At 57.0% G+C, this 27,915-nt stretch overlaps 1 protein-coding gene across 1 annotated transcript in view; it reads left to right on the top strand.

Annotated features, from left to right (window-relative positions):
* Positions 1-27,915, top strand: part of LOC129134462 (chromodomain-helicase-DNA-binding protein 8-like) — a gene marked incomplete at its 5' end in the record, with an annotated part of 55,171 nt that overhangs the window by 13,459 nt on the left and 13,797 nt on the right. The window contains 16 exons of the mRNA XM_077193220.1: positions 16-153; positions 1,067-1,188; positions 2,130-2,373; positions 3,723-3,899; positions 6,062-6,205; positions 7,331-7,586; positions 10,085-10,298; positions 12,015-12,210; positions 14,151-14,318; positions 16,613-16,792; positions 18,206-18,316; positions 20,665-21,035; positions 23,298-23,494; positions 24,876-25,002; positions 26,103-26,195; positions 27,496-27,599. Of these exons, the coding sequence (XP_077049335.1) occupies positions 16-153; positions 1,067-1,188; positions 2,130-2,373; positions 3,723-3,899; positions 6,062-6,205; positions 7,331-7,586; positions 10,085-10,298; positions 12,015-12,210; positions 14,151-14,318; positions 16,613-16,792; positions 18,206-18,316; positions 20,665-21,035; positions 23,298-23,494; positions 24,876-25,002; positions 26,103-26,195; positions 27,496-27,599 (2,842 nt within the window). The remainder of the gene's footprint in view (positions 1-15; positions 154-1,066; positions 1,189-2,129; positions 2,374-3,722; positions 3,900-6,061; positions 6,206-7,330; positions 7,587-10,084; positions 10,299-12,014; positions 12,211-14,150; positions 14,319-16,612; positions 16,793-18,205; positions 18,317-20,664; positions 21,036-23,297; positions 23,495-24,875; positions 25,003-26,102; positions 26,196-27,495; positions 27,600-27,915) is intronic.

Here is a 27,915-nt window from a genome sequence, read left to right as displayed (position 1 = left end):
GGTGTGTCTCCCCAGCCCGTGGTCTATTACCTGGTCAAGTGGTGCTCGTTGCCATATGAGGACAGCACCTGGGAGCTGCAGGAGGACGTGGACGAGGCCAAGGTGGCCGAGTTCAAGCGGATCCAGGCGCGGCACCCCGAGCTCAAGAGACAGGTGAGGCCACGCCCCCCCGGCAGGTGAGGCCACGCCCCCCGGCAGGTGAGGCCACGCCCCCCCGGCAGGTGAGCCCTGCACATGTCTCACCTGTGTCTCACCTGTGTCTCACCTGTATCTCACCCTTTACCTGTCACTCACCTGTACCTTACCTGTACCTTATCTGTGTCTCACCTGTATCTCACCTGTGCCTCTTTAATGTCTCACCTGTATTGCACGTCTCACCTGTGTCTCACCTGTGTCTCACCTGTGTTTTACCTGTGTATCTCAGCTCTGTCCCACCTGTATCTCATATCTTACCTGTGTCTCACCTGTGTGATTTATCCCACCTGTATTTTAGTTGTACTTTACCTGTGTCTCACGTTTCGCTTGTCTCACCTGTGTCTCACCTGTACCTCACCTGTGTCTCACCCCTATCTTACCTGTCACTCACCTGTAACTCACCTGTATGAGTTACCTCACCTGTGTCTCACCTGTATGAGCTGTTCCGTTTTTGTCTCACCTGTGTCTCACCTGTGTTTCACCTGTATGAGCTAGCTCACCTGCGTCTCACCTGTGTCTCACCTGTACCTTACTTATCTCTCACCTGTCTCACCTGTCACTCACCTGTGTCTCACCTGTCGCTCACCTGTCACTCACCTGTGTCTCACCTGTGTGAGCTGTTCCGTTTTTGTCTCACCTATCTCTCACTTGTGTCCCACCTGTGTCCCACCTGTCACTCACCTGTATGAGCTGTTCCCTTTTTATCTCACCTGTGTCTCACCTGTATGAGCTGTTGTGTTTTTATCTCACCTGTGTCTCACCTGTGTCTCACCTGTTTGAGCTGTTCCATTTCTGTCTCATCTGTGTCTCACCTGTATGAGCTGTTCAGTTTTTATTTCACCTGTTGCTCACCTGTGTCTCACCTGTGCAGCCCCGCCCCCAGGCCGGCGCCTGGAAGAAGCTGGAGGCGTCGCACGAGTACAAGAACCACAACCAGCTCAGGGAATACCAGCTGGAGGGCGTCAACTGGCTGCTCTTCAACTGGTACAACAGGTGAGCTCACCTGGGGCAGGTAAACACACCTGGGGCAGGTAAACACACCTGGGAATGGATATACACACCTGGGACAGGTGAGGGTACCAGCTCAGGGAATACCAGCTGGAGGGTGTGAACTGGCTGCTCTTCAACTGGTACAACAGGTGAGCTCACCTGGGCAACAGGTAAACACACCTGGGACAGGTAAACACACCTGGTCTGTTACTTGTCCTAGGTGTGTTCCAGGTGTCCCTTACCTGTCCTGGGTGTGCCCCAGGTGTATCTCAGGTGTACCTTACTTATCGCAGGTGTACCTTACCTGTCACAGGTGTACCCCAGGTGTCCCTTACCTGTCCTAGGTGTGTCCCAGGTGTAGGTTACTTGTCCCGGGTGTATCCCAGGTGCCCCTTACCTGTCCCAGGTGAATCTCAGGTGTTTTTTACTTATCCCAGGTGTACCTTACCCATCCCAGGTGTATCCCAGGTGTACCTCACTTGTCCCAGGTGCACCTTACCTGTCCCAGGTGTACCCCAGGTGCACCTTACCCGTCCCAGGTGTGCCTCACCTGTCGCACCTGTCCCGCAGGCAGAACTGCATCCTGGTGGACGAGATGGGGCTGGGCAAGACCAACCCCTGTCCCTCAGGTGCACCTCACCTGTCCCAGGTGTACCTTACCCATCCCAGGCGTACCTCAGGTGTACCTTACCTGTCCCCCGGGTGTACCTCACCTGTCTCAGGTGTACCTCACCTGTCCCTCAGGTGTACCCCACTCACCCGTGCCAGGTGTGCCTCACGTGTCGCACCTGTCCCGCAGGCAGAACTGCTGTCAAGACCAACCCCTGTCCCTTGGGTGCACCTCACCTGTCACAGGTGTACCCCCGGGTGTACCTCACCTGTTCCTCAGCTGTACCCCACTCAGTTGTCCCAGGTGTGCCTCACGTGTCACACCTGTCCCGCAGGCAGAACTGCATCCTGGCGGACGAGATGGGGCTGGGCAAGACGATCCAGTCGATCGCGTTCCTGCAGGAGGTGCACGGCGCAGGTGTGCGCGGCCCCTACCTGGTGATCGCGCCGCTCTCCACCATCGCCAACTGGGAGCGCGAGTTCGGCACCTGGACGCACCTGAACACCATCGTGTACCACGGCAGCCTGGCCAGCCGGCAGATGATCCAGCAGTACGAGATGTACTGCAAGGACGGCAAGGTGAGCTCACCTGGGCGGGTAACACACCTGTAACACACCTGTAACACACCTGTGTGGGGTCTGTAATGCACCTGTATGGGGTGTGTGACACACCTGTGCAGCCTGGCCAGCCGGCAGGTGATCCAGCAGTACGAGATGTACTGCAACGATGGCAAGGTGAGCTCACCTGGGCAGGTAAATCACCTGTAACACACCTGTATGGGGTGTGTAATACACCTGTATGGGGTCACTGACACACCTGTGACACACCTGTGCAGCCTGGCCAGCCGGCAGGTGAGCCAGCAGTACGAGATGTACTGCAAGGACGGCAAGGTGAGCTCACCTGGGCAGGTAACACACCTGTAACACACCTGTATGGGGTCTGTGATACACCTGTGACACACCTGTACAGCCTGGCCAGCCGGCAGGTGATCCAGCAGTACGACATGTACTGCAAGGACGGCAAGGTGAGCTCACCTGTGTTACCTGGGACACACCTGTAACACACCTGTATGGGGTCTGTGACACACCTGTGCAGCCTGGCCAGCCGGCAGGTGATCCAGCAGTACGAGATGTACTGCAAGGACGGCAAGGTGAGCTCACCTGGGCAGGTAAAACACCTGTACTGTGTGTACAATGCACCTGTATGGGGTGTTTGACACACCTGTATTGTGTGTACAATACACCTGTATGGGGTCACTGACACACCTGTGCAGCCTGGCCAGCCGGCAGGTGATCCAGCAGTACAAGATGTACTGCAAGGACGGCAAGGTGAGCTCACCTGGGCAGGTAAATCACCTGTAACACACCTGTAACACACCTGTAACACACCTGTGTGGGGTCTGTAATGCACTGTATGGGGTGTGTGACACACCTGTGCAGCCTGGCCAGCCGGCAGGTGAGCCAGCAGCACACAACCCCCTCAAATGGCAGCCAGGTGAGCTCACCTGTGTTACCTGTAACACACCTGTACCCACTCCATGGTGTACCACACCAACCGGGCAGGTGATCCAGTGCCACAAACCCCCCTCAAATGGCCGCCAGGTGAGCTCACACACCTGTAACACACCTGTAACTCACCTGTACACACCTGTGCACACATCAGGGTGTCTCACACCAACCTGGCAGGTGATCCAGCACTACAAAACACCCTCAAATGGCCGCCAGGTGAGCTCACCTGTGTTACCTGTACACACCTGTGCCCCACCTGTAACACACCTGTACCCACTCCATGGTGTACCACACCAGCCTGGCAGGTGATCCAGCAACACAAAACCCCCTCAAATGGCCGCCAGGTGAGCTCACCTGTGTTACCTGTAACTCACCTGTGTTACCTGTGCCTCACCTGTGCCCACCTGTGTCACCTGCAGGGCCGGCTGATCCCAGGTGCGTACAAGTTCGACGCCCTCATCACCACCTTCGAGATGATCCTGTCCGACTGCCCCGAGCTGCGCGAGGTCCAGTGGCGCTGCGTGGTCATCGACGAGGCGCACCGGCTCAAGAACCGCCACTGCAAGCTGCTGGACAGCCTGAAACACATGGACCTGGTCAGTGGCACACCTGGGAGCGCACCTGGGCACACCTGGGAGGGGAGGAGCAAAAAAAACGCGGTGAAAATCGGGTGGAAAATGGGGGGAAAATGGGGGAAAAACGTGTGAAAATCGGGGATTTTGGGGTCACACACCGGCTCAAGAACCGCCACTGCAAGCTGCTGGACAGCCTCAAGCACATGGACCTGGTCAGTGGCACACCTGGGAGCGCACCTGGGCACACCTGGGAGGGGAGGGACAGAAAAAACCCGGTGAAAATCGGGTGAAAAATGGGTGAAAAACGGGGGAAAATCGGGTGAAAATCGGGGATTTTGGGGTCACACACCGGCTCAAGAACCGGCACTGCAAGCTGCTGGACAGCCTGAAACACATGGACCTGGTCAGTGGCACACCTGGGAGCACACCTGGGCACACCTGGGAGGGGAGGAGCAAAAAAAACCCGGTGAAAATCGGGTGAAAAACGGGGGAAAAACGGGTGAAAAATGGGGGAAAAACGGGGATTTTGGGGTCACACACCGGCTCAAGAACCGGCACTGCAAGCTGCTGGACAGCCTCAAGCACATGGACCTGGTCAGTGGCACACCTGGGAACACACCTGGGCACACCTGGGAGGGGAAACACAAAAAAAACCCGGTGAAAATCGGGTGAAAAATGGGGGAAAAATGGGTGGAAAACGGGGATTTTGGGGTCACACACCGGCTCAAGAACCGGCACTGCAAGCTGCTGGACAGCCTGAAACACATGGACCTGGTCAGTGGCACACCTGGGCACACACCTGGGCACACCTGGGAGGGGAGGAGCAAAAAAAACCGGGTGAAAATCGGGTGAAAAATGGGTGAAAAACGGGAAAATTGGGTGAAAAACGGGGATTTTGGGGTCACACACTGGCTCAAGAACCGCCACTGCAAGCTGCTGGACAGCCTGAAACACATGGACCTGGTCAGTGGCACACCTGGGCGCGCACCTGGGCACACCTGGGAGGGGAGGAGCAAAAAAAACCCGGTGAAAATCGGGTGAAAAATGGGCAAAAAACGGGGGAAAAACGAGTGAAAAACGGGGATTTTGGAGGGTTTTGAGTTACGGGGATTTTGGTGTCACACACCGGCTCAAGAACAGGTAATGCAAGCTGCTGGACAGCCTCAAACACATGGACCTGGTCAGTGGCACACCTGGGAACGCACCTGGGCACACCTGGGCGGGGAGGGACAGAAAAAACCCGGTGAAAATCGGGTGAAAAATGGGTGAAAATTGAGTGAAAAACGGGGATTTTGGGGTCACACACTGGCTCAAGAACCGGCACTGCAAGCTGCTGGACAGCCTCAAACACATGGACCTGGTCAGTGGCACACCTGGGAGCGCACCTGGGCACACCTGGGAGGGGAGGGACAGAAAAAACCTGGTGAAAATCGGGTGAAAAATGGGGGAAAAACGGGGGAAAAACGGGTGGAAAACGGGGATTTTAGAGGGTTTTGAGTTACCTGGGCACACCTGAGCTCACACCTGAGGGGGTTCAGGGTCATCCTGAGGGCTTTGGGGTGATACCTGTGGGGTTTGGGGTCACTGCAAGGTCTCTCACCTGTCCCAGTTTTACCTCACCTGTCCCAGTTTTTTACCCCATTATTTTCCCTCACCTGTCTCACCTGTCCCTTACCTGTCCCTTACCTGTCTCACCTTTAGGAGCACAAGGTGCTGCTGACGGGCACACCTGTGCAGAACACGCTCCAGGAGCTCTCCAGCCCCACCTGTCCCAGTTTTACCTCACCTGTCCCAGTTTTTACCCCATTTTACCTGCATTATCTCTGTCATTTTCCCTCACCTGTCTCACCTGTCCCTCACCTGTCCCTCACCTGTCTCACCTTTAGGAGCACAAGGTGCTGCTCATGGGCACACCTGTGCAGAACACGGTCCAGGAGCTCTCCAGCCCCACCTGTATCACTTTTTACCCCATTTTACCTGCATTATCTCTGTTATTTTCCCTTACCTGTCTCACCTGTCCCTCACCTGCAGGAGCACAAGGTGCTGCTGACGGGCACACCTGTGCAGAACACGGTCCAGGAGCTCTCCAGCCTCACCTGTCCCAGTTTTTACCCCATTTTACCTGCATTATCTCTGTTATTTTCCCTTACCTGTCTCACCTGTCTCACCTGTCTCACCTGCAGGAGCACAAGGTGCTGCTGACGGGGACACCTTTGCAGAACACGGTCGAGGAGCTCTTCAGCCTCCTGCACTTCCTGGAGCCCTCCCAGTTCCCGTCCGAGGCCGAGTTCCTCAAGGACTTCGGCGACCTCAAGACCGAGGAGCAGGTGAGGGGCGCACCTGGGCACACCTGGGCACACCTGGGGACACGTGGGCACACCCAGACACACCTGAGCACGCTCAGAACACACCTGGGTGTACCTGGGGAGGGTTGGGAGGGGTTTGAGGTCGTTTGATGGTTCTTGGGAGGGGTTTTGGCCTCACCTGGGCGCACCTGGGCGCACCTGGGCGCGGTCAGAACACACCTGGGTGTACCTGCCGTACCTGGGGAGGGTTTGGGTGGGGTTTGAGGTCTTTTCCTGGCCTTAGAGATGAGTTTGAGGCTCACCTGGGCACACCTGAGCAGGTTACGGATTTCCTGACCCTTGCCCAGGTGTGGCCAGGTGAGACAGGTGTGGCCATAACTCCTTGTAGCCACCTGTGGGCACCTCCTGCACCTCGCCCAGGTATCACAGGTGTGGTCCTAACCATGCCCAGGTACCACAGGTGTGGCTGTAACCTCACCGAGGTGTGCCAGGTGTGGCTGTAACTGTGCCTAGGTGTGACAGGTGTGGCTGTAATTCCTCATAGCCAGTGCTGGGCACTTCCCACACCTGGCCCAGGTGTGACAGGTGTGGCTGTAACCCCGCCCAGGTGTGCCAGGTGTGGCTGTAACCTCGCCCAGCTACCACAGGTGTGGCTGTAACCGCGCCCAGGTGTGACAGGTGTGGCTGTAACTCCTCATAGCCAGTGCTGGGCACCTTGCACACCTCGCCCAGGTATCACAGGTGTGGCCATAGCATCACTCAGGTGTGATAGGTGTGGCTGTAACTCCTCATAGCCACCTGTGGGCACCTGGCACACATTGCCCAGGTGTGACAGGTGTGGCTGTAACTCTCTGTAGCCACCTCTGGGCACCTTGCACACCTTGCCCAGGTGTCACAGGTGTGCCTGTAACTCCTCATAGCCACCTCTGGGCACCTCCTGCACCTCGCCCAGGTGTCACAGGTGTGGCTGTAACCTTGCCCAGCTACCACAGGTGTGGCTGTAAGTCTCTGTAGCCACCTGGGCACCTTGCACACCTGGCCCAGGTGTGACAGGTGTGCCTGTAACCCCGCCCAGCTACCACAGGTGTGGCTGTAACCCCGCCCAGGTGTGCCCAGGTGTGACAGGTGCGCGTTCCCCCCCCGCAGGTGCAGAAGCTGCAGGCGCTGCTGAAGCCGATGATGCTGCGGCGGCTCAAGGAGGACGTGGAGAAGAACCTGGCGCCCAAGCAGGAGACGATCATCGAGGTGGAGCTGACCAACGCCCAGAAGCGCCTGTACCGCGCCATCCTGGAGCGCAACTTCGCCTACCTGGCGCGCGGGGCGGGGCACGGCAACGTGCCCAACCTGCTCAACACCATGATGGAGCTGCGCAAGTGCTGCAACCACCCCTACCTCATCAACGGTGAGCACCTGTGTGCACCTGGGTACACCTGGGTACACCTGGGTACACATACACACACCTGGGCACACCTGCTCAACACCATGATGGAGCTGCGCAAGTGCTGCAACCACCCCTACCTCATCAACGGTGAGCACCTGTGTGCACCTGGGTACACCTGGGTACACCTGGGTACACATACACACACCTGGGCACACCTGCTCAACACCATGATGGAGCTGCGCAAGTGCTGCAACCACCCCTACCTCATCAACGGTGAGCACACACCTGGCCAGGTACACACAGATACACCTGGGGTACACATAGACACACCTGGGTACACATAGAGACACCTGGGGTACAGCTGGGTACAGATAGACACACATAGATACACCTGGGCACACCTGCTCAACACCATGATGGAGCTGCGCAAGTGCTGCAACCACCCCTACCTCATCAACGGTGAGCACACCTGGGTACACCTGGGCAGGTACACATAGATACACCTGGGTACAGATAGACACACATAGATACACCTGGGTATGCATGGACACACCTGGGCACACATACACACACCTGCTCAACACCATGATGGAGCTGCGCAAGTGCTGCAACCACCCCTACCTCATCAACGGTGAGCACCTGGGCACACCTGGGTACACCTGGGTACACATAGATACACCTGGGGTACACACCTGGGCATGGCAACGTGCCCAACCTGCTCAACACCATGATGGAGCTGCGCAAGTGCTGCAACCACCCCTACTTCATCAACGGTGAGCACACCTGGCACACCTGGGCACACCTGGGCATGCATAGACACACTTGGGTACACATAGACACACACAGATACACCTGGGTACACACAGATACACCTGGGGTACACCTGGGTACACATAGATACACCTGGGCACAGCTGGGTACTCATACACACACCTGCTCAACACAACGGTGGAACCAATGACATTCTCTTGAAGTTCTCAGCCATTGTTTGATGGAACCACTGATGGTCAATAGGGATCAGGGATGTTCCCCTGAAGTTCTTAGAGATGGTTTTATGGAACCTCTGGTGGTCAGTAATGGTCTTTAACCTTCTCCTGAAGCTCTCAGAGATGTTTTGATGGAACCATTGGTGGTCATTGATGTTCTCCTGAAGTTCCTATGGGTTTTTTATGGAACCACTGATGGTCACCGGTGGTTTTATGGAACCAGGGGTGGTCAGGGGTGGTTTTATGGAGCCAGGGGTGGTCGGTGATGGTCACCACCATTCTCCCAAAGCTCTCAGAGATGTTTTGATGGAACCATTGATGTTCTCCTGAGGTTCTTACGGGTATCTTATGGAACCAGGGGTGGTCAGTGGTGGTTTTATGGAGCCAGGGGTAGTCAGGGACGGTCACCAACGTTCTCCTGAAGTTCTCAGCCATTGTTTGATGGAGCTATTGATGATCATTGATGTTCTCCTGAGGTTCTCCTGACGTTCCTATGGGTTTTTTATGGAACCAGGGGTAGTCACCGGTGGTTTTATGGAACCAGGGGTGGTCAGGGATGGTCACCAACCTTCTCCCGAAGTTCTCAGAGGTGTTTTGATGGAACCATTGATGTTCTCCTGAGGTTCTTATGGACATTTCATGGAACCACTGATGGTCACCGGTGGTTTTATGGAGCCAGGGGTGGTTGGTGATGGAAGCCAACCTTCTCCCGAAGTTCTCAGAGATGTTTTGATGGAACCATTGATGTTCTCCTGAGGTTCTTATGGACATTTTATAGAACCAGGGGTGGTCAGCGGTGGTTTTATGGAACCAGGGGTAGTCAGTGATGGTCACCAACATTCTCCTGAAGCTCTCAGAGATGTTTTGATGGAACCATTGATGGTCATTGATGTTCTCCTGAGGTTCTCCTGAGGTTCCTATGGGTTTTTTATGGAACCATGAGCGGTCACTGTTGGTTTTATGGAACCAGGGGTGGTCAGTGATGGTCACCAACGTTCTCCCGAAGTTCTCAGAGATGTTTTGATGGACCTACTGATGATCACTGATGTTTTCCTGAGGTTCTCCTGAAGTTCTTATGGGTTTTTTATGGAACATGGGGTGGTCACCAGTGGTTTTATGGAACCTTTGGTGGTCAGTGATGGTCACCAACTTTCTCCCGAAGTTCTCAGAGATGTTTTGGTGGACCTACTGATGGTCAATAGGGATCAGGGATGTTCTCCTGAAGTTCTCAAAGATGGTTTTGTGGAACCTCTGGTGGTCAGTGATGGTCTTTAACCTTCTCCTGAAGTTCTCAGCCACTGTTTGATGGAACCATTGATGTTCTCCTGAGGTTCTCTTGAAGTTCTTATGGGTTTTTTATGGAACCAGGGGTGGTCATTGGTGGTTTTATGGAACCAGGGGTGGTCGCTGCTGGTTTTATGGAACCAGGGGTGGTCAGGGGTGGTCAGGGGTGGTTTTATGGAGCCAGGGGTGGTCAGTGATGGTTTCTCTGAGCCAGGGCCGGCAGCGCTCAGGTGTGACGTGTGCCCGCAGGTGCGGAGGAGCAGATCGTGGCCGAGCTCAGGGCGTCGCTGCCGGCGCTGCCCGGGCCCGAGCTGGCGCTGCAGGCCCTGGTGCGCTCGGCCGGGAAGTTGGTGCTGCTGGACAAGCTCCTGCCCCGGCTGCGCGCCGGAGGACACAAGGTGCTGGTGTTCTCGCAGATGGTGCGGTGCCTGGACATCCTGGAGGACTACCTCATCCAGAAACGGTCAGGGTTTGGGGAGAAAACGGGCGGTTTTGGGAAAAAACGGGGTTTGGGGGGAAAAATGGAGATTTTGGGTAAAATGGACATTTTGGGAAAAAAAACGGAAAAAAAATGGGGAGAAATGAGGAGAAAATGTGGGGGAAAATGGGACATCCTGGAGGACCACCTCATCCAGAAATGGTTGAATTTTTTTGGTGGGAAAAATGGGGATTTTGGGAAAAAATGGGTTTTGGGGCAAAAAATGGGCATTTTGGGAAAAAAATGCAAAAAAGAAATGAGGAGAAAACGTGGGAAAAATGGGACATCCTGGAGGACCATCTCATCCAGAAACAGGGTGGAGTTGCCTGGTGGCTCCTGGAGGTGGTTATGGAGCCCCGGAGCTCCCTGGTGGCTCCTGGACGTGGTTATGGAGCCCTGGAGCTCCCTGGTGGCTCCTGGAGGTCCCTGGTGTCTCCTGGAGGTGGTTATGGAGCCCTGGAGCTCCCTGGTGGCTCCTGGAGGTCCCTGGTGGCTCCTGGACGTGGTTATGGAGCCCTGGAGCTCCCTGGTGGCTCCTTCACACCTAGCGTTGGTTCTGGACGTGGTTACAGAGCCCTGGAGCTCCCTGGTGGCTCCTGGAGGTGGTTATGGAGCCCTGGAGCTCCCTGGTGGCTCCTCCACACCCAGGATCTGCTCTGGACATGGTTATGGAGCCCTGGAGCTCCCTGGTGGCTCCTGGAGATGGTTATGGAGCCCTGGAGATTCCTGGTGGCTCTTCCACACCCAGCTTTGGTTCTGGACGTGGTTACGGAGCCTTGGAGCTCCCTGGTGTCTCCTGGACGTGGTTATGGAGCCCTGGAGCTCCTTGGTGTCTCCTGGAGGTGGTTATGGAGCCCTGGAGATCCCTGGTGGCTCCTCCACGCCCAGGATTGGTTCTGGACATGGTTATGGAGCCCTGGAGCTCCCTGGTGTCTCCTGGACGTGGTTATCAAGCCCCAGAGCTGCCCGGTGGCTCCTCCACACCCAGGATCTGCTCTGGATGTGGTTATGGAGCCCTGAAGCTCCCTGGTGGCTCCTCCACGCCCAGCGTTGGTTCTGGACGTGGTTATGGAGCCCTGGTGTCTCCTGGAGGTGGTTACGGAGCCCTGGAGCTCCTGGGTGGCTCCTGGACGTGGTTATGGAGCCCTGGTGGCTCCTGGAGGTGGTTATGGAGCCCCGGAGCTCCCTGGTGGCTCCTCCACGCCCAGGATCTGCTCTGGAGGTAGTTATGGAGCCCTGGTGGCTCCTTGACGTGGTTATGGAGCCCTGGAGCTCCCTGGTGGCTCCTGGAGGTCCCTGGTGGCTTCTGGACATGGTTATGGAGCCCTGGTGTCTCCTGGAGGTGGTTATGGAGCCCTGGAGCTGCCTGGTGTCTCCTGGACGTGGTTATGGAGCCCTGGAGCTCCCTGGTGGCTCCTGGAGGTCGTTATGGAGCCCTGGTGTCTCCTGGACGTGGTTATGGAGCCCTGGAGCTCCCTGGTGGCTCCTGGAGGTCCCTGGTGGCTCCTGGAGGTGGTTATGGAGCCCTGGAGGCTCCTGGAGGTGGTTATGGAGCCCTGGAGCTCCCTGGTGGCTCCTGGAGGTCTCTGGTGTCTCCTGGAGGTGGTTATGGAGCCCTGGAGCTCCCTGGTGTCTCCTGGACATGGTTTTGGAGCCCCGGGGCTGCCCGGTGGCCACGGTGACCCCTTGGTGTCCCCCCAGGTACCCGTACGAGCGCATCGACGGGCGTGTCCGGGGCAACCTGCGCCAGGCCGCCATCGACCGCTTCAGCCGTCCGGACTCGGACCGGTTCGTGTTCCTGCTGTGCACGCGGGCGGGCGGGCTGGGCATCAACCTGACGGCCGCCGACACCTGCATCATCTTCGACTCGGACTGGAACCCCCAGAACGACCTCCAGGTGCCGCCCCGGGGCCGCGCCGGGTCACGGGAGGAGGAGGTTCTGGAGGGACCTGGGATGATGGGGTGGGATCTACCAAGGGTTTGTGGTCATGGGGTGGGGTTTGGGGTCACGAGAGGAGGCTCTGGAGGGACCTGGGATGATGGGGTGGGATCTACCAAAGGGTTTGAGATCATGAGGTGGGGTTTGGGGTCACGGGAGGAGGTTCTGGAGGGACCCGAGATGATGGGGTGGGGTCTGCAGAGGGTTTGAGGACATGGGGTGGGATCTACAGAGGGTTTGGGGTGGTGAGGTGGGGTCTACAGAGGGTTTCAGATCATGAGGTGGGGTCTACAGAGGGTTTGGGGTCATGGGGTGGGGTTTGGGGTCACGGGAGGAGGAGGTTCTGGAGGGACCTGAGATGATGGGGTGGGGTCTACCAAAGGGTTTGGGGTCATGGGGTGGGGTCTGCAAAGGGTTTGGGGTCATGGGGTGGGATCTACCAAGGGTTTGGGGTCACGGGAGGAGGAGGTTCTGGAGGGACCCGAGATGATGGGGTGGGGTCTGCAGAGGGTTTGGGGTGGGGTGATGGGATCTGCAGAGGATTAGTGGTCTTTGGATGGGATCTACAGAGGGTTTAGGGTGGTGAGGTGAGGTCTACCAAGGGTTTGGGGTCATTGGATGGGATCTACAGAGGGTTTGTGGTCATGGGGTGGGATCTGCAAAGGGTTTGGGGTTATGGGGTGGGATCTACAGAGGGTTTGGGGTCATGGGGTGGGGTCTACCAAGGGTTTGGGGTGGTGAGGTGGGGTCTACAGAGGGTTTGTGGTCATGGGGTGGGGTTTGGGGTCACAGGAGGAGGTTCTGGAGGGACCTGAGATGATGGGGTGGGATCTACCAAAGGGTTTGAGATCATGGGGTGGGGTTTGGGGTCACGAGAGAAGGTTCTGGAGGGACCCGAGATGATGGGGTGGGGTCTGCAGAGGGTTTGGGGTGGTGAGGTGGGGTCTACCAAGGGCTTGGGGTCATTGGATGGGATCTACAGAGGGTTTGGGGTGGTGAGATGGGATCTACCAAGGGTTTGAGGTCATGGGGTGGGGTCTATGAAAGGTTTGGGGTGGGGTGATGGGGTCTTCCAAGGGTTTGAGATCATGAGGTGGGGTCTACCAAGGGTTTGGCGTCACAGGAGGAGGTTCTGGAGGAACTGGAGATGATGGGGTGGGATCTGCAGAGGGTTTGAGATCATGAGGTGGGATCTGCCCAGGGTTTGGGGTCATTGGGTGGGATCTACCAAGGGTTTGAGGACATGGGATGGGATCTACCAAAGGTTTGGGGTGGTGAGATGGGATCTACCATGGGTTTGGGGTCATGGGGCGGGATCTGCCAAGGGTTTGGGGTCATGGGGTGGGGTTTGAGGTCGTGGGATGGGATCTACCAAGGGTTTGGTGTGGTGGGATGGGGTGTGAGGTCTTGGGATGAGGTTCTCCAAGGGTTGGAGATGATGGGATGGGATCTACCAAGCGTTTGGGGTGGTGGGATGGGATCTTGCAGGAGTTTGAGGTCCTGGGGTGGGATCTCCCAAGGGTTTGGTGTGGTGGGATGGGATCTCCCAGGGGTTTGGGGTCCTGGGGTGGAGTTTAGGGTCACAAGATGGGATCTCCCAGGGGTTTGGGGTGGTGAGATGGGATCTCCCAGGGGTTTGAGGTCCTAGGGTGGAGTTTAGGGTCACAAGATGGGATCTCCCAAGGGTTGGAGATGATGGAATGGGATCTCCCAGGGGTTCGAGGTCCTGGGGTGTGGTTTGGTGTGGTGGGATGGGATCTCCCAGGGGTTTGGAGATGATGGATGGGATCTCCCAGGGGTTTGGTGTGGTGGGATGGAATCTCCAGGGGTTTGGTGTCCTGGGCCAGGCCCCACCAGCCTCCATGTCCCCCCGTGATGTCCCCGTGACGTCCCCGCAGGCGCAGGCGCGGTGCCACCGCATCGGGCAGAGCAAGGCGGTGAAGGTCTACAGGCTGATCACCAGGAACTCGTACGAGCGCGAGATGTTCGACAAGGCCAGCCTGAAGCTGGGCCTGGACAAGGCCGTGCTCCAGTCCATGAGCGGCCGCGAGGGCTCCATCGCCGGGGTCAGCCCCGGGCAGGGCTCCAGGGTGGGGGGTCCAGGGCTGGGGGGGTCCAGGTGATCCAGGTTGAGGTTCTCCAGGTTCTCCAGGTTCCTTGAGGTTGAAGTTCTCCACGTTCTCCAAAGTTGAGGTTCTTCAGGTGCTCCAGGTTCTTTAAGTTGAGGTTCTGCAGGTTAAGTTGATGTTCTCCAGGTTTTTTCAGGTTCTCCAGGTTCTCCAGGTTCTTCAAGTTGAGGTTCTCCAAAGTTGAGGCTCTCCAGGTTCTTTAGGTTAAGGTTCTCCAGCTGCTTTAAGTTGAGGTTCTCCAGGTTCTCCAAAGTTGAGGTTGTCCAGGTTGTCCAGGTTCTTTAAAGTTCTCCAGGTTCTTCAGGTTCTCCAAAATTGAGGTTCTCCAGGTTCCTTGAAGTTGAGGTTGTCCATGTTCTCCAGGATCTTTAAGTTGAGGTTCTCCAGGTTCTCCAAAGTTGAGGTTCTTCAGGTTAAGTTGAAGTTCTCCAGGTTCTTCAGGTTGAGGTTCTCCAAAGTTGAGATTCTCCAGGTTCTTTGAGGTTTTTCAGGTTCTCTAAAGTTGAGGTTCTCCAGGTTCTCCAGGTTCTCTAAAGTTCTCCAGGTGCTCCAGGTTGTTTAAGTTGAGGTTCTCCAGGTTCTCCAAAGTTGAGGTTCTCCAGGTTTTTTAAGTTGAAGTTCTCCAGATGCTTCAAGTGGAGGTTCTCTAGGTTCCCCAGGTTCTCCAGGTTCTTTCAACTTGAGGTTCTTCAGGTTTTCCAGGTTCTCTAAGTTGAGGTTCTCCAGGTTCTTTAAAGTTCTCCAGGTTCTTCAGGTTCTCCAAAGTTGAGGTTCTCCAGGTTCCTTGAAGTTGAGGTTCTCCATGTTCTCCAGGTTCTTTAAGTTCAGGTTCTCTATGTTTTCCAAAGTTCAGGTTTTCCAGGTTCTTCAAGTTGAGGTTCTCCAGGTTTTTTAAGTTGAAGTTCTCCAGGTTCTCCAAAGTTGAGGTTCTCCAGGTCCTTTAAGTTCAGGTTCTCTAGGTTCTCCAGGTTTCTTCAAGTTGAGGTTCTCCAGTTTGGGTTTCTCCAGGTTGAGGTTCTCCAGGTTGAGGTTCATGATCTCCAGGTTAAGGTCCTCCCAGTCTTGGGTTCTCCACTTCTGGCTTCTTCAGTTTTGGGTTCTCCAGTTGAGGTTCTTCAGTTTTGGGTTCTCCACTTCTGGTTTCTCTACTTTGGGGTTCTCCAGGTTGAGGTTCTCCACTTTTGGCTTCTCCAGTTTTGGGTTCTCCTAGTTGAGGTTCTCCAGGTTGAGCCTGTCCATGATCTCCCAGTTGAGGTTCTCCAGTTTTAGTTTCTCCAGTTTTGGTTTCTCCAGTTTTGAGTTCTCCACGTTGAGCTTGTCCATGATCTCCAGGTTGAGGTTCTCCCAGTTGAGGTTCTTCAGTTTTGGTTTCTCCACTTTGCTTTCTCCAGTTCTGGTTTCTCTACTTTGGGGTTCTCCAGTTTGGGGTTCTGCAGTTTTGGTTTTTCCATTCTGAGGTTCTCCAGTTTGGGGTCCTCCAGTTTTGGGTTCTCCAGGTTGCGTTTGTCCAGTTTGAGGTTGTCCATGTTCTCCACTTTGGGTTTGTCCAGTTTTGGGTTCTCCACTTCGGGTTTCTCCAGTTCTGGTCTCTCCACCCTGGGTTCTCCAAGCCTCTTGTGGTTTCTCCAAGCCCCTCGTGGTTTCTCCACCCTGGGTTTCTCCAGTTCTGGTTTCTCCATTTTGGGTCTCTCCACCCTGGGTTTCTCCAAGCCCCTCGTGTGTCCCAACCCTGGGTTTCTCCAAGCCCCTCATGGTGTTTCCACTCTGGGTTTCTCCAGTTTTGGTTTCTCCATTTTGGTCTCTCCACCCTGGTTTCTCCAAGCCCCTCGTGTGTCCCAGCCCTGGTTTCTCCAGTTTTGGTTTCTCCAGTTCTGGTTTCTCCAAGCCCCTCGTGTGTCCCAACCCTGGGTTTCTCCAAGCCCCTCATGGTTTCTCCACCCTGGGTTTCTCCAGTTCTGGTCACTCCACCCTGGTTTCTCCAAGCCCCTCATGTGTCCCAACCCTGGGTTTCTCCAGTTCTGGTTTCTCCACCCTGGGGTTCTCCAGTTCTGGTTTCTCCATTTTGGGTCTCTCCACCCTGGGTTTCTCCAGTTTTGGTTTCTCCCGTTCTGGTTTCTCCACCCTGGGTTTCTCCAGTTTTGGTTTCTCCATTTTGGGTCTCTCCACCCTGGGTTTCTCCAGTTCTGGTTTTTCCACCCTGGTTTCTCCAATTGTCCCCATTGTCCCCCCAGATCCAGCAGTTCTCCAAGAAGGAGATCGAGGACCTCCTGCGCAAGGGCGCCTACGCCGCCATCATGGACGAGGACGACGAGGGCGCCAAGTTCTGCGAGGAGGACATCGAGCAGATCCTGCTGCGGCGCACCACCACCATCACCATCGAGAGCGAGGGCAAGGGCTCCACCTTCGCCAAGGTGGGCGGGGCCGGGCGGGGCCGGGCGGGGCTGGGTGGGCACCAGGAACGTTCTTGGAGAAGGTGGACACCTCAAATCCAGGTCTAGGTGGGCTTTGGTGGCTCTAGGGAAGGTCCAGGTGGGGCTGGGTGGGCTTTGGTGGTCCTGGAGAAGATCCAGGTGGGCGTAGGTGGGTTCAGGTGGGCTTTGGTGGTTCTAGAGAAGGCCCAGGTGGGTCTAGGGGGGCTTTGGTGGTTCCAGGTGGGTCTGGGTGGGCTTTGGAGAAGGTCTAGGTTGGTTTAGGTGGGTTCAGGTGAGCTTTGGTGGTTCTAGAGAAGGTCCAGGTGGGTCTAGGTGGCTTTGGTGGTTCTAGAGAAGATCGAGGTGTGTCCAGGTGATCTTTGGTGGTTCTAGAGAAGATCCAGGTGGGTCTAGGTGGGTTTTGGTGGCCATAGGGAAGGTCCAGGTGGGTCTAGGTGGTCCTGGAGAAGGTCTAGGTTGGTTTAGGTGGGTCTAGGTGAGTTTTGGTGGCCCTGGAGAAGATCCAGGTGGGGCTGGGTGGCCCTGGAGAAGGTCCAGGTTGGTTTAGGTGAGTTCAGGTGGGCTTTGGTGGTTCTAGAGAAGGTTCAGGTGGGTTCAGGTGATCTTTGGTGGTTCTAGAGAAGGTCTAGGTGGGGCCAGGTGGTCCTAGAGAAGGTCCAGGTTGGTTTAGGTGGGTCTAGGTGAGTTTTGGTGGTCATTGAGAAGGTCCAGGTGGTTCTAGGTGGGCTTTGGAGAAGGTCCAGGTTGGTTTAGGTGGGTTCAGGTGGACTTTGGTGGTCATTGAGAAGATCCAGGTGGGGCTGGGTGGCCACCAGGGAGGTTCCTGGAGAAGGTGGACACCTCAAATCTAGGTCTAGGTGGGCTTTGGAGGTTCTAGAGAAGGTCCAGGTGGGTCTAGGTGGTCATGGAGAAGGTCTAGGTGGGTTCAGGTGAGTTCTGGTGGTTCTAGAGAAGATCTAGGTGGGGCCAGGTGGTCCTGGAGAAGGTCTAGGTTGGTTTAGGTGGGTCTAGATGAGTTTTGGTGGCCATAGGGAAGGTCCAGGTGGTTCTAGGTGGGCTTTGGAGAAGGTCCAGGTTGGTTTAGGTGTGTCCAGGTGAGTTTTGGTGGTCATTGAGAAGGTCCGGGTGAGGCTGGGTGGCCACCAGGAAGGTTCCTGGAGGAGGTGGACACCTCAAATCCAGGTCTAGGTGGGCTTTGGTGGTCCTGGAGCAGCTCCAGGTGGGTTTTGGTGGCCCTGGAGAAGGTGCAGGTGTGTCTGGGCACACCCAGGTGGTCTCGGGCGGCCCTGGGGAGGCCCCAGGTGCACCCAGGTGTGCCCAGGTGCTCCCAGGTGTGCCCAGGTACACCCAGGTGCGCCCAGGTGTGCCCAGGTGTGCCCTGTCCCGCCCCAGGCCAGCTTCGTGGCCTCGGAGAACCGCACGGACATCGCGCTGGACGACCCCAACTTCTGGCAGAAATGGGCCAAGAAAGCCGACCTGGACCTGGAGCTGCTCAACAGCAAGGTGGGGGCGGGGCCACACCTGGGGGGCGGGGCCATCACCTGGGGGGGCGGGGCCACACCTGGGGGGTGGGGTCACGTGGGCGGGTGTGGTCATCACCTGCATGGACACACCTGGGTGGGACAGACCTGGGTGGGCGGGGTCACCTGGATGGGCAGGGCCACCTGGGTGGGTGTGGTCATCACCTGCATGGACACACCTGGGTGGGCACACGTGGGTGGGAACGACACACCTGGATTGTGGGCGGAGTCACCTGTATGGATGTCACCTGGGATGGACACACCTGGGTGGGCGGGGTCACCTGGGTGGGCGGGGTTACCTGTATGGACACATCTGGGTGGGTGGAGTCACCTGGGTGGGTGGAGTCACCTGGGTGGGCGGGGTTACCTCTATGGACACACCTGGGTGGGACGGACACAGCTATGTGGGATGGACGCACCTTGGTGGGCGGGGTCACCTGGATGGACACACCTGGGTGGGCGTGGTCACTTGGATGGACACAGCTGGGTGGGCGGGGTCACCTGGATGGACACACTTGGGTGGGCGTGGTCACCTGGATGGACACACCTGGGTGGGCGTGGTCACTTGGATGGACACACCTGGGTGGGTGGGGTCACCTGGATGGACACCCCTGCGTGTGCTCACCTGGGTGGGTGTGGTCACCTGGAGTGACCATTGGTCATTGTCCACTCAGAACACGCTGGTGATGGACACCGGTTCAGCACCTGGGCGTGGTCAACTGGGTGTGGTCACCTGGGTGTGGTCACACCTGGGTGTGGTCACACCTGGGTGTGGTCACTTGGGGGTTCCAGGTGTGTGGGGTCATCTGGGTGTGGTCACTTGGTGTGGTCACTTTGGCGTGGTCACCCCTGGGTGTGGTCACCTGGGGGTTCCAGGTGTGTGGGGTCATCTGGGTGTGGTCACTTTGCTGTGGTCACTTTGGTGTGGTCACCTGGGTGAAGTCACCTGGGTGTGGTCAGGTGGGCGTGGTCACCTGGAGTGACCACTGACCACTCAAGTGACCACTGACCACTCAGAGCGCATTGGCGATGGACAGGTCCCAGGTACGGTCACGTGGTGGTCACCTGGAGTGACCATTGGTCATTGTCCACTCAGAACGTGCTGGTGACAGACACCGGTTCAGCACCTGGGCGGGGTCACCGGGAGTGACCATTGGTCATTGTCCACTCAGAACGTGCTGGTGATGGACACCGGTTCAGCACCTGGGCGGGGTCACCTGGGCTGGCCAGGTGGTCACTGTGGTGGTCACCTGGTGGTCAATGACCACTGACCACTGACCACCATTGTCCATTTAGAACACCCTGGTCATCGACACGTTGTGTGTCCCCAGAGGCGCCACTGCAGCACCTGGGCGGGGTTGGGTGGGCAGGGTCACCTGGTGGTCACTGTGGTGGTCACTTAGAGTGACCAGTGGTCATTGTCCACCCAGAACATGTTGGTCATCGACACGTTGTGTGTCCCCAGACTCGCCACTGCAGCACCTGGGTGAGGTTACCTGGTCTGGGTCACCTTGTGGTCATCTGGTGGTCACCTGGTGGTCACTCAGAGTGACCAGTGGTCATTGTCCACTCAGAACAATTTGGTCATCGACACGCCACGTGTCCGGAAGCAGACTCGCCACTGCAGCACCTGGGTGGGGTTGGGTGCACAGGGTTACCTGATGGTCACTGATCAGTGACCACTGACCATTGTCCACCATTGTCCACTCAGAACAATTTGGTCATCGACACTCCCCGTGTCCGGAAGCAGACTCGCCACTGCAGCACCTGGGCGGGGTTGGGTGCACAGGGTCACCTGGTGGTCACTTGGTGGTCACTTGAGCTGGTCAGATGGTCACTTGGTGGTCACTCAGAGTGACCAGTGCCCATTGTCCACCCAGAATAACCTGGTCATCGACACGCCGCGTGTCCGGAAGCAGACTCGCCATTTCAGCACCTGGGTGGGGTTGGGTGGGGTTGGGTGCACAGGGTCACTGTGGTGGTCACCTGGTGGTCATGTGATGGTCACTCAGAGTGACCACTGGTCACTATTGTCCACCCAGAATAACCTGGTCATCGACACGCCCCGTGTCCGGAAGCAGACTCGCCACTTCAGCACCTGGGTGGGGTTGGGTGCACAGGGTCACTTGGTGGTCATTGATTAGTGACCGCTGACCACTGGTCACTATTGTCCACCCAGAACAATTTGGTCATCGACACTCCCCGTGTCCGGAAGCAGACTCGCCATTTCAGCACCTGGGCGGGCTTGGGTGCACAGGGTCACTGTGGTGGTCACCTGGTGGTCATGTGATGGTCACTCAGAGTGACCAGTGGTCACTCTTGTCCACTCAGAACAATTTGGTCATCGACACGCCGCGTGTCCGGAAGCAGACTCGCCACTTCAGCACGCTGCGGGACGATGACCTGGTGGAGTTCTCGGACCTGGAGAGCGACGAGGAGCTGGAGCGGCCGGACCGGGCAGCGCCCAGGACGCGGCGTGGGGGCCACCACCACCCCCAGCACGGACACCATGGACACCACCATGGACACCACCACCAGCACGGACAGCAGGGTGGTCAGCAGCAGGGTCAGCAGCAGGGTGGTCAGCAGCAGAGTGGTCAGCATGGTCAGCATGGAGGTCACCAGGCCACCCCGGCCACGCCAACGGCGCCGTTTGCGAGGAGCGACTGCGTGCGAGTGGAGAAACACCTGATGGTCTATGGGTGGGTATGGGGACACCTGGGGACACACCTGGGGACACCTGGGGACACCTGGGACACACCTGGGGAAACACCTGGGGAAACACCTGGGGACACCTGGAGAAACACCTGGGACACACCTGGGGAAACACCTGGGACACACCTGGGGACACTTGGGGAAACACCTGATGGTCTACGGGTGGGTACGGGGACACACCTGGGGACACCTGGGGAAACACCTGGGACACACCTGGGAAACACCTGATGGTCTACGGGTGGGTATGGACACACCTGGGGACACACCTGGGGACACCTGGGACACACCTGGGGACACCTGGGGAAACACCTGATGGTCTGTGGGTGGGTATGGGGACACCTGGGACACCTGGGGACACCTGGGGACACCTGGGGACACCTGGGGAAACCTGGGGACACCTGGGGAAACACCTGATGGTCTACGGGTGGGTATGGGGACACCTGGGGACACACCTGGGACACACCTGGGGGCACCTGGGGAAACACCTGATGGTCTATGGGTGGGTATGGACACACCTGGGGACACCTGGGATACCTGGGGAAACACCTGATGGTCTACGGGTGGGTATGGACACACCTGGGGACACCTGGGGACACCTGGGGAAACACCTGATGGTCTATGGGTGGGTACAGGGACACCTGGGACACACCTGGGGAAACACCTGGGGACACCTGGGGAAACACCTGATGGTCTATGGGTGGGTATGGACACACCTGGGGACACCTGGGGACACACCTGGGGACACCTGGGACACACCTGGGGACACTTGGGGAAACCTGGGGACACACCTGGGGACACCTGGGGACACCTGGGGACACCTGGGACACACCTGGGGACACTTGGGGAAACACCTGATGGTCTATGGGTGGGTATGGACACACCTGGGATACCTGGGGACACACCTGGGGACACCTGGGGAAACACCTGGGGGTCTATGGGTGGGTATGGACACCTGGGCACACCTGGGGACACCTGGGGAAACACCTGGGGAAACACCTGATGGTCTATGGGTGGGTATGGACACCTGGACACACCTGGGGACACACCTGGGGACACCTGGGGGCACACCTGGGGAAACACCTAGGCACACCTGGGGACACCTGAGGGTCTATGGGTGGGTATGGACACACCTGGCAACACCATTGATCCCATTGGTCCCTCATTGACCCCATTGATTCCCCATTGACCCCATTGGTTCCCCATTCATCCCAATGACTCTGCTGACCCCTGAGTGACCACTGACCCCTCACTGCCCGTTCCAGGTGGGGTCGCTGGCGCGAGCTGGCCGCCCAGGGCCGCTTCAAGCACTGACCCCACTGACCCCATTGATCCCCCATTGATCCCAATGACCCCACTGACCCCTCACTGACCCCGCTGACCCCACTGACCACTCACTGCCCATTCCAGGTGGGGCCGCTGGCGGGAGCTGGCCGCCCAGGGCCGCTTCAAGCGCTGACCCCACTGACCCTTTACTGACCCCAGTGACCCTTTACTGACCCCGCTGACCCCTGAGTGACCACTGACCATTGCAGGTGGGGCCGGTGGCGTGAGCTGGCCACCCAGGGCTGCTTCAAGCACTGCCCCACTGACCCCATTGATCCCCCATTGACCCCATTGATCCCCCATTGATCCCAATGACCCCGCTGACCCCTGAGTGACCACTGCCCATCCCAGGTGGGGCCGCTGGCGTGAGCTGGCCGCCCAGGGCCGCTTCAAGCACTGACCCCACTGACCCTTTACTGACCCTGCTGACCCCTCACTGACCCCACTGACCCCTGAGTGACCACTGACCACACTGCCCGTTCCAGGTGGGGCCGCTGGCGGGAGCTGGCCGCCCAGGGCCGCTTCAAGCACTGACCCCACTGACCCCACTGACCCCATTGATTCCCCATTGACCCTTTACTGACCCCACTGACCCCTGAGTGACCACTGACCACACTGCCCGTTCCAGATGGGGCCGGTGGCGCGAGCTGGCCGCCCAGGGCCGCTTCAAGCACCGCCCCACTGACCCCATTGATCCCCCACTGACCCCATTGATCCCCCATTGATCCCAATGACCCCACTGACCCCTCACTGACCCCACTGACCACTCACTGACCATTGCAGGTGGGGCCGGTGGCGGGAGCTGGCCGCCCAGGGCCGCTTCAAGCACTGACCCCACTGACCCCATTGACCCCATTGGTTCCCCATTGACCCCACTGACCCTTTACTGACCCCAGTGACCCCTGAGTGACCACTGCCCATCCCAGGTGGGGCCGGTGGCGCGAGCTGGCCGCCCAGGGCCGCTTCAAGCGCCGCCTGTCGGAGCGGGACGTGGAGAGCCTGGCCCGGGCCATCGTCCTCTTCTGCCTGCGGCACTTCCGGGGCGACGACGGCACCCGGGCCCTGGCGTGCGCCCTGCTCAGCGCCGGGGCCAGCAACGGCCGCGCCCTGCCCAGGCACCAGGGTGGGTTTGGGTCATTTTGGGTCATTTTGGGTCATTTTGGGTCAGTTTGGGTGGGTTTGGGTGGGTTTGGGTCACTCACGGCACCCGGGCCCTGGCGTGCGCCCTGCTCAGCGCCGGGGCCAGCAACGGCCGCGCCCTGCCCAGGCACCAGGGTCAGTCTGGGGGGGTTTGGGTCATTTTGGGTCATTTTGGGTGGGTTTGGGTCAGTTTGGGTCATTTTGGGTGGGTTTGAGGTTCTGGAGATCATCTCAGGTGGGTTTGGGTCACTTTGGGTCACTTTGGGTCATTTTGGGTGGGTTTGGGGTCGTTTTTTGGTGGGTTTGAGGTTCTGGAGATCATCCCAGGTGGGTTTGGGTCCCTTTGGGTCACTTTGGGGTGGGTTTGGGTCATATTGGGTGGGTTTCAGTCACTTTGGGGTGGTTTGGGTCATCTCAGGTGGGTTTGGGGTTCTGGAGGTCTTTAGGAGCATCTCAGGTGGGTTTGGGTCATTTTGGGGTGGGTTTGGGGTTCTGGCGGTCCTTGGGGTCCTCTCAGGTACGTTTGGGACAGTTTGGGACCCTTTGGATCATTTTGGGTGGGTTTGGGTCACTTTGGGTGGGTTTGGGTCACTTTTGGGTCATTTTGGGTCACTTTGGGTGGGTTTGGGTCCTTTTTGGTCACTTTGGGTGGGTTTGGGTCCCTTTTGGGTGGGTTTGGGTCCCTTTGTTTCATCTCAGGTGGGTTTGGGGCTGTCCAGGCTCCTCGCCCCACTGACCACTGAGTGACCACTGGGTGACCCCTGAGTGACCACCAACCAAAAATACCCAAAAAATGTCCAAGAAAATCCCCAAAAATGTCCAAAATTACCCTCAAAAAATGTCAAAAAAAATCCCCCCCAAAAAAGCCCTAAAATTGCCCAAAATGAGCCTGAGTGACCACTGACCACTGAGTGATCACTGAGTGACCACTGGGCGACCACAAACCCAAAAATACCCCAAAAAATCCCCAAAAATACCCAAAAAATCCCCAAAAAATGTCCAAAAAATTCTCCAAAAAGCTGTAAAATTGGCCAAAATGACCCTGAGTGACCACTGACCACTGAGTGACCACCGACCAAAAATACCCCAAAAAATCCCCAAAAATAGCCCAAAATGTCCAAAAAAATCCCCTGTAAAAGCGGTAAAATTGCTCAAAATGACCCTGGGTGACCGCTGACCACTGAGTGACCACTGAGTGACCACAACCCCAAAAATCCCCAAAAAATCCCCCAAAAATTCCCCAAAAATTCTCCAAAAAGCTGTAAAATTTGCCAAAATGACCCTGAGCGACCACTGACCCCCGAGTGACCCCCGAGTGACCCCCGGGTGACCCCCGGGTGACCCCTGGGTGCTCTCTCCCCCAGGCTCGGGGTCGCTGCCGCGCGGCCGCAAGGGCCGGAAGGCGCCCAAGCTTCCGGAAGGTTCCGCGGGGGCCGAGTGGCTGCTGCAGGACGAGGGGTACCGGAAACACCTGCGGCACCACGGCGGGAAGTGAGTTTGGGGGAATTCGGGGGGATTCGGGGCTTTTTGGGGCATTTTGGGGATTTTTTTGGGATTTTTGGGGGTTTTTTTTGGGATTTTTTGGGATTTTTTTGGGGATTTTTGGTGTTTTTATTGGTGTTTTCGGGGTACCGGAAACACCTGCGGCACCACGGCAGGAAGTGAGTTTGGGGGAATTCGGGGCTTTTTGGGGCTTTTTGGGGCATTTTGGGGATTTTTGGGATTTTTTTGGGATTTTGGGGGTTTTTTTTAAATGGGATTTTGGGGTTCTGTGTTTTTTGGGTTCCTGGGGTGGTTTTTGGGGTGGCTTTTGGGGTGGTTTTGGGGCCGTTCTGGGCCCATCCAGACGTGCCTCTGTCCCTCTGTCTGTCCATCCCTGTGTCCGTCCCTCTGCCCGTCTGTCCATCTCTGTCCCCGTGTCCGTCCGTCCGTCCCCTGTGTCCCATCGGGCTGTGTGTCCGTCCCCGTGTCCCTGTGTCCGTGTGTCCCCGGGTCTGTCCCTCCGTCCCCATGTCTGTGTGTTCGTCCCCTTGTGTCCGTCCTTCTGTCCCTGTGTCCATCCCTGTGTCCATCCCGTGTCCACGTCTGTCCGTGTGTCCCTGCGTCCGTCTGTCCATCCATGTCCATCCCCGTGTCTGTGTGTCCGTGTGTCCATGCCCGTGTCCATCCCCGTGTCCATCCGTGTCCGTCTGTCCCCCTGTCCGTCTGTGTGTCCATCCCCGTCTGTCCATCCATGTCCATCCGTGTCCGTGTGTCCGTCCGTGTCCGTGTGTGTCTGTCCGTGTGTCCGTCCGTGTGTCCGTGTGTCCGTCCGTGTCCGTGTGTCCGTGTGTCCGTCTGTCTCGGTGTCCGTGTGTCCGTGTGTCTGTGTGTCCATCCATGTCCGTGTGTCCATCTGTCCGTCCGTGTCCGTGTGTCCGTCCGTGTCCGTGTGTCCGTGTGTCCATCCATGTCCATCTGTCCATGTGTCCGTGTGTCCATCCATGTCCATCTGTCCGTTTGTCCATCCCTGTGTCCGTGTGTCCCGGTGTCCATGTGTCCATGTGTCCATGTGTCCCTGTGTCCATCTGTCCGTGTGTCCGTGTGTCCAGGCTGCTGCTGCGGGTGCGGGCGCTGCATTTCCTGCGGCACGAGGTGATCGGGGGGGACCAGGCCGAGCGCGTCCTGGCCGGGGCCAGCGCCAGGTGAGACCCGAAACGGGGCCAAAAACGGCGATTTTGGGTCACTGGGGGGTTTGGGTGAGGGAGAGCCCCGGGTTTGGGGCAAAATCCGGGGATTTGGGGGGCAGTTTGGGGGAATTTGGGGGATTTGGGGGAATTTGGGGGTTTTTGGGAGGTGATGGGGTGGGAATGAATTGGGCTTAAAAACGGCGATTTTGGGTCACTGGGGAGGGATTTGAGTTGTTCTGGGGGGGATTTTGGGGGTGGTTCCAGCATTTATTGGGGATTTTGGGGCATTTTTGGGGATTTTTTTCAGGGATTTTTGGGGGGAATTCGTGAGGTTCCAGGGGTGGTTTTGGGGGCATTTTTGGGGTTTTTGGGGGTGGTTTTGGGGGCATTTTTGGGGTTTTTGTCAGTTTAAGGCCCTTCTTGGGTGAGTTTTAGGGATTTTGGGGTGCTCTGGGGTGGTTTTCAGGGGGGATTTTGGGGGGATTTTGGAGTGGTTTGGGGATCTTAATGGGGGAGTTTTGGGGTCACTCTTTCAGGTTCCCTAACCCCATTTTTGGTGTCCCCCATCCCAAATTTTGCCGTTTCTCACCCCATTTTTCCCATTCCTGACCCATTTTCCCTGTTTCTCACCCCATTTCCCCGTTTTTCACCAATTTTTCCCCATTCCTGACCCATTTTCCCCATTTCTCACCCCATTTTTCACATTCCTGACCCATTTTCCCCATTTTTCCCCCCATTTTTGACGTTCCTGACCCATTTTCCCCGTTTTTCCCCCCATTTTCCCGTTCCTGACCCATTTTCCCCGTTTTTCCCCCCATTTTTCCCCATTTTCCCCATTCCTGACCCATTTCCCCCGTTTTTCCCCCCATTTTTTACATTTCTAACCAATTTTTCCCATTTCTGACCCATTTTCCCGGTTTTTCCCCCCATTTTCCCATTTCTAACCAATTTTTTACATTTCTAACCCATTTTCCCCATTCCTGACCCATTTTCCCGGTTTTTCCCCCCATTTTTCCCCATTTCCCCGTTCCTGACCCATTTTCCCCGTTTTTCCCCCCATTTTTGCCATTCCTGACCCATTTTCCCGGTTTTTCCCCCCGTTTCTAACCAATTTTCCCCATTCCTGACCCATTTTCCCCGTTTCTCCCCCCATTTTCCCCGTTCCTGACCCATTTTCCCCATTTTTCCCCCCATTTTTCCCGTTCCTGACCCATTTTTTGCATTTTTCCCCCCATTTTCCCCGTTTCTAACCCATTTTCCCCGTTCCTGACCCGTTTTTCCCATTTTTCCCCCCATTTTTCCCCGCCCCCCCCAGCGATGTCCAGCTCTGCCTCCCCCTCCCGGAGCAGCCGGAGCCGCCCTCGCCCTGGTGGGACCCGGAGGCCGACAAATCCCTGCTCCTGGGGGTGCTCAAACACGGTATTGTTTGGGGTGAAAAACGGAGATTTTGGGCAAATTTATAAAATTTATAATGTGGGGTTATGGGTCCCTGCTGCTCGGGGTGCTCAAACATGGTACTGTTTGGGGTGAAAAACGGAGATTTTGGGCAAATTTATAAAATTTATAATCATAGAATGTATGGGGCCCTGCTCCTGGGGGTGCTCAAACACGGTAATGGGGCGAAAAACAGTGAATTTGGGAAAATTTATAATGATAGAATGTATGGGTTATGGGTCCCTGCTCCTCGGGGTGCTCAAACATGGTATTGTTTGGGGTGAAAAATGGCAAATTTGGG

This window comes from Agelaius phoeniceus, chromosome 37 (genome assembly GCF_051311805.1).
Source record: "Agelaius phoeniceus isolate bAgePho1 chromosome 37, bAgePho1.hap1, whole genome shotgun sequence".
Classification (NCBI taxonomy): Eukaryota; Metazoa; Chordata; class Aves; order Passeriformes; family Icteridae; genus Agelaius; species Agelaius phoeniceus.
Note: the sequence above shows the minus strand (reverse complement) of the source record. Positions and strands in the feature narration are given on the sequence as shown.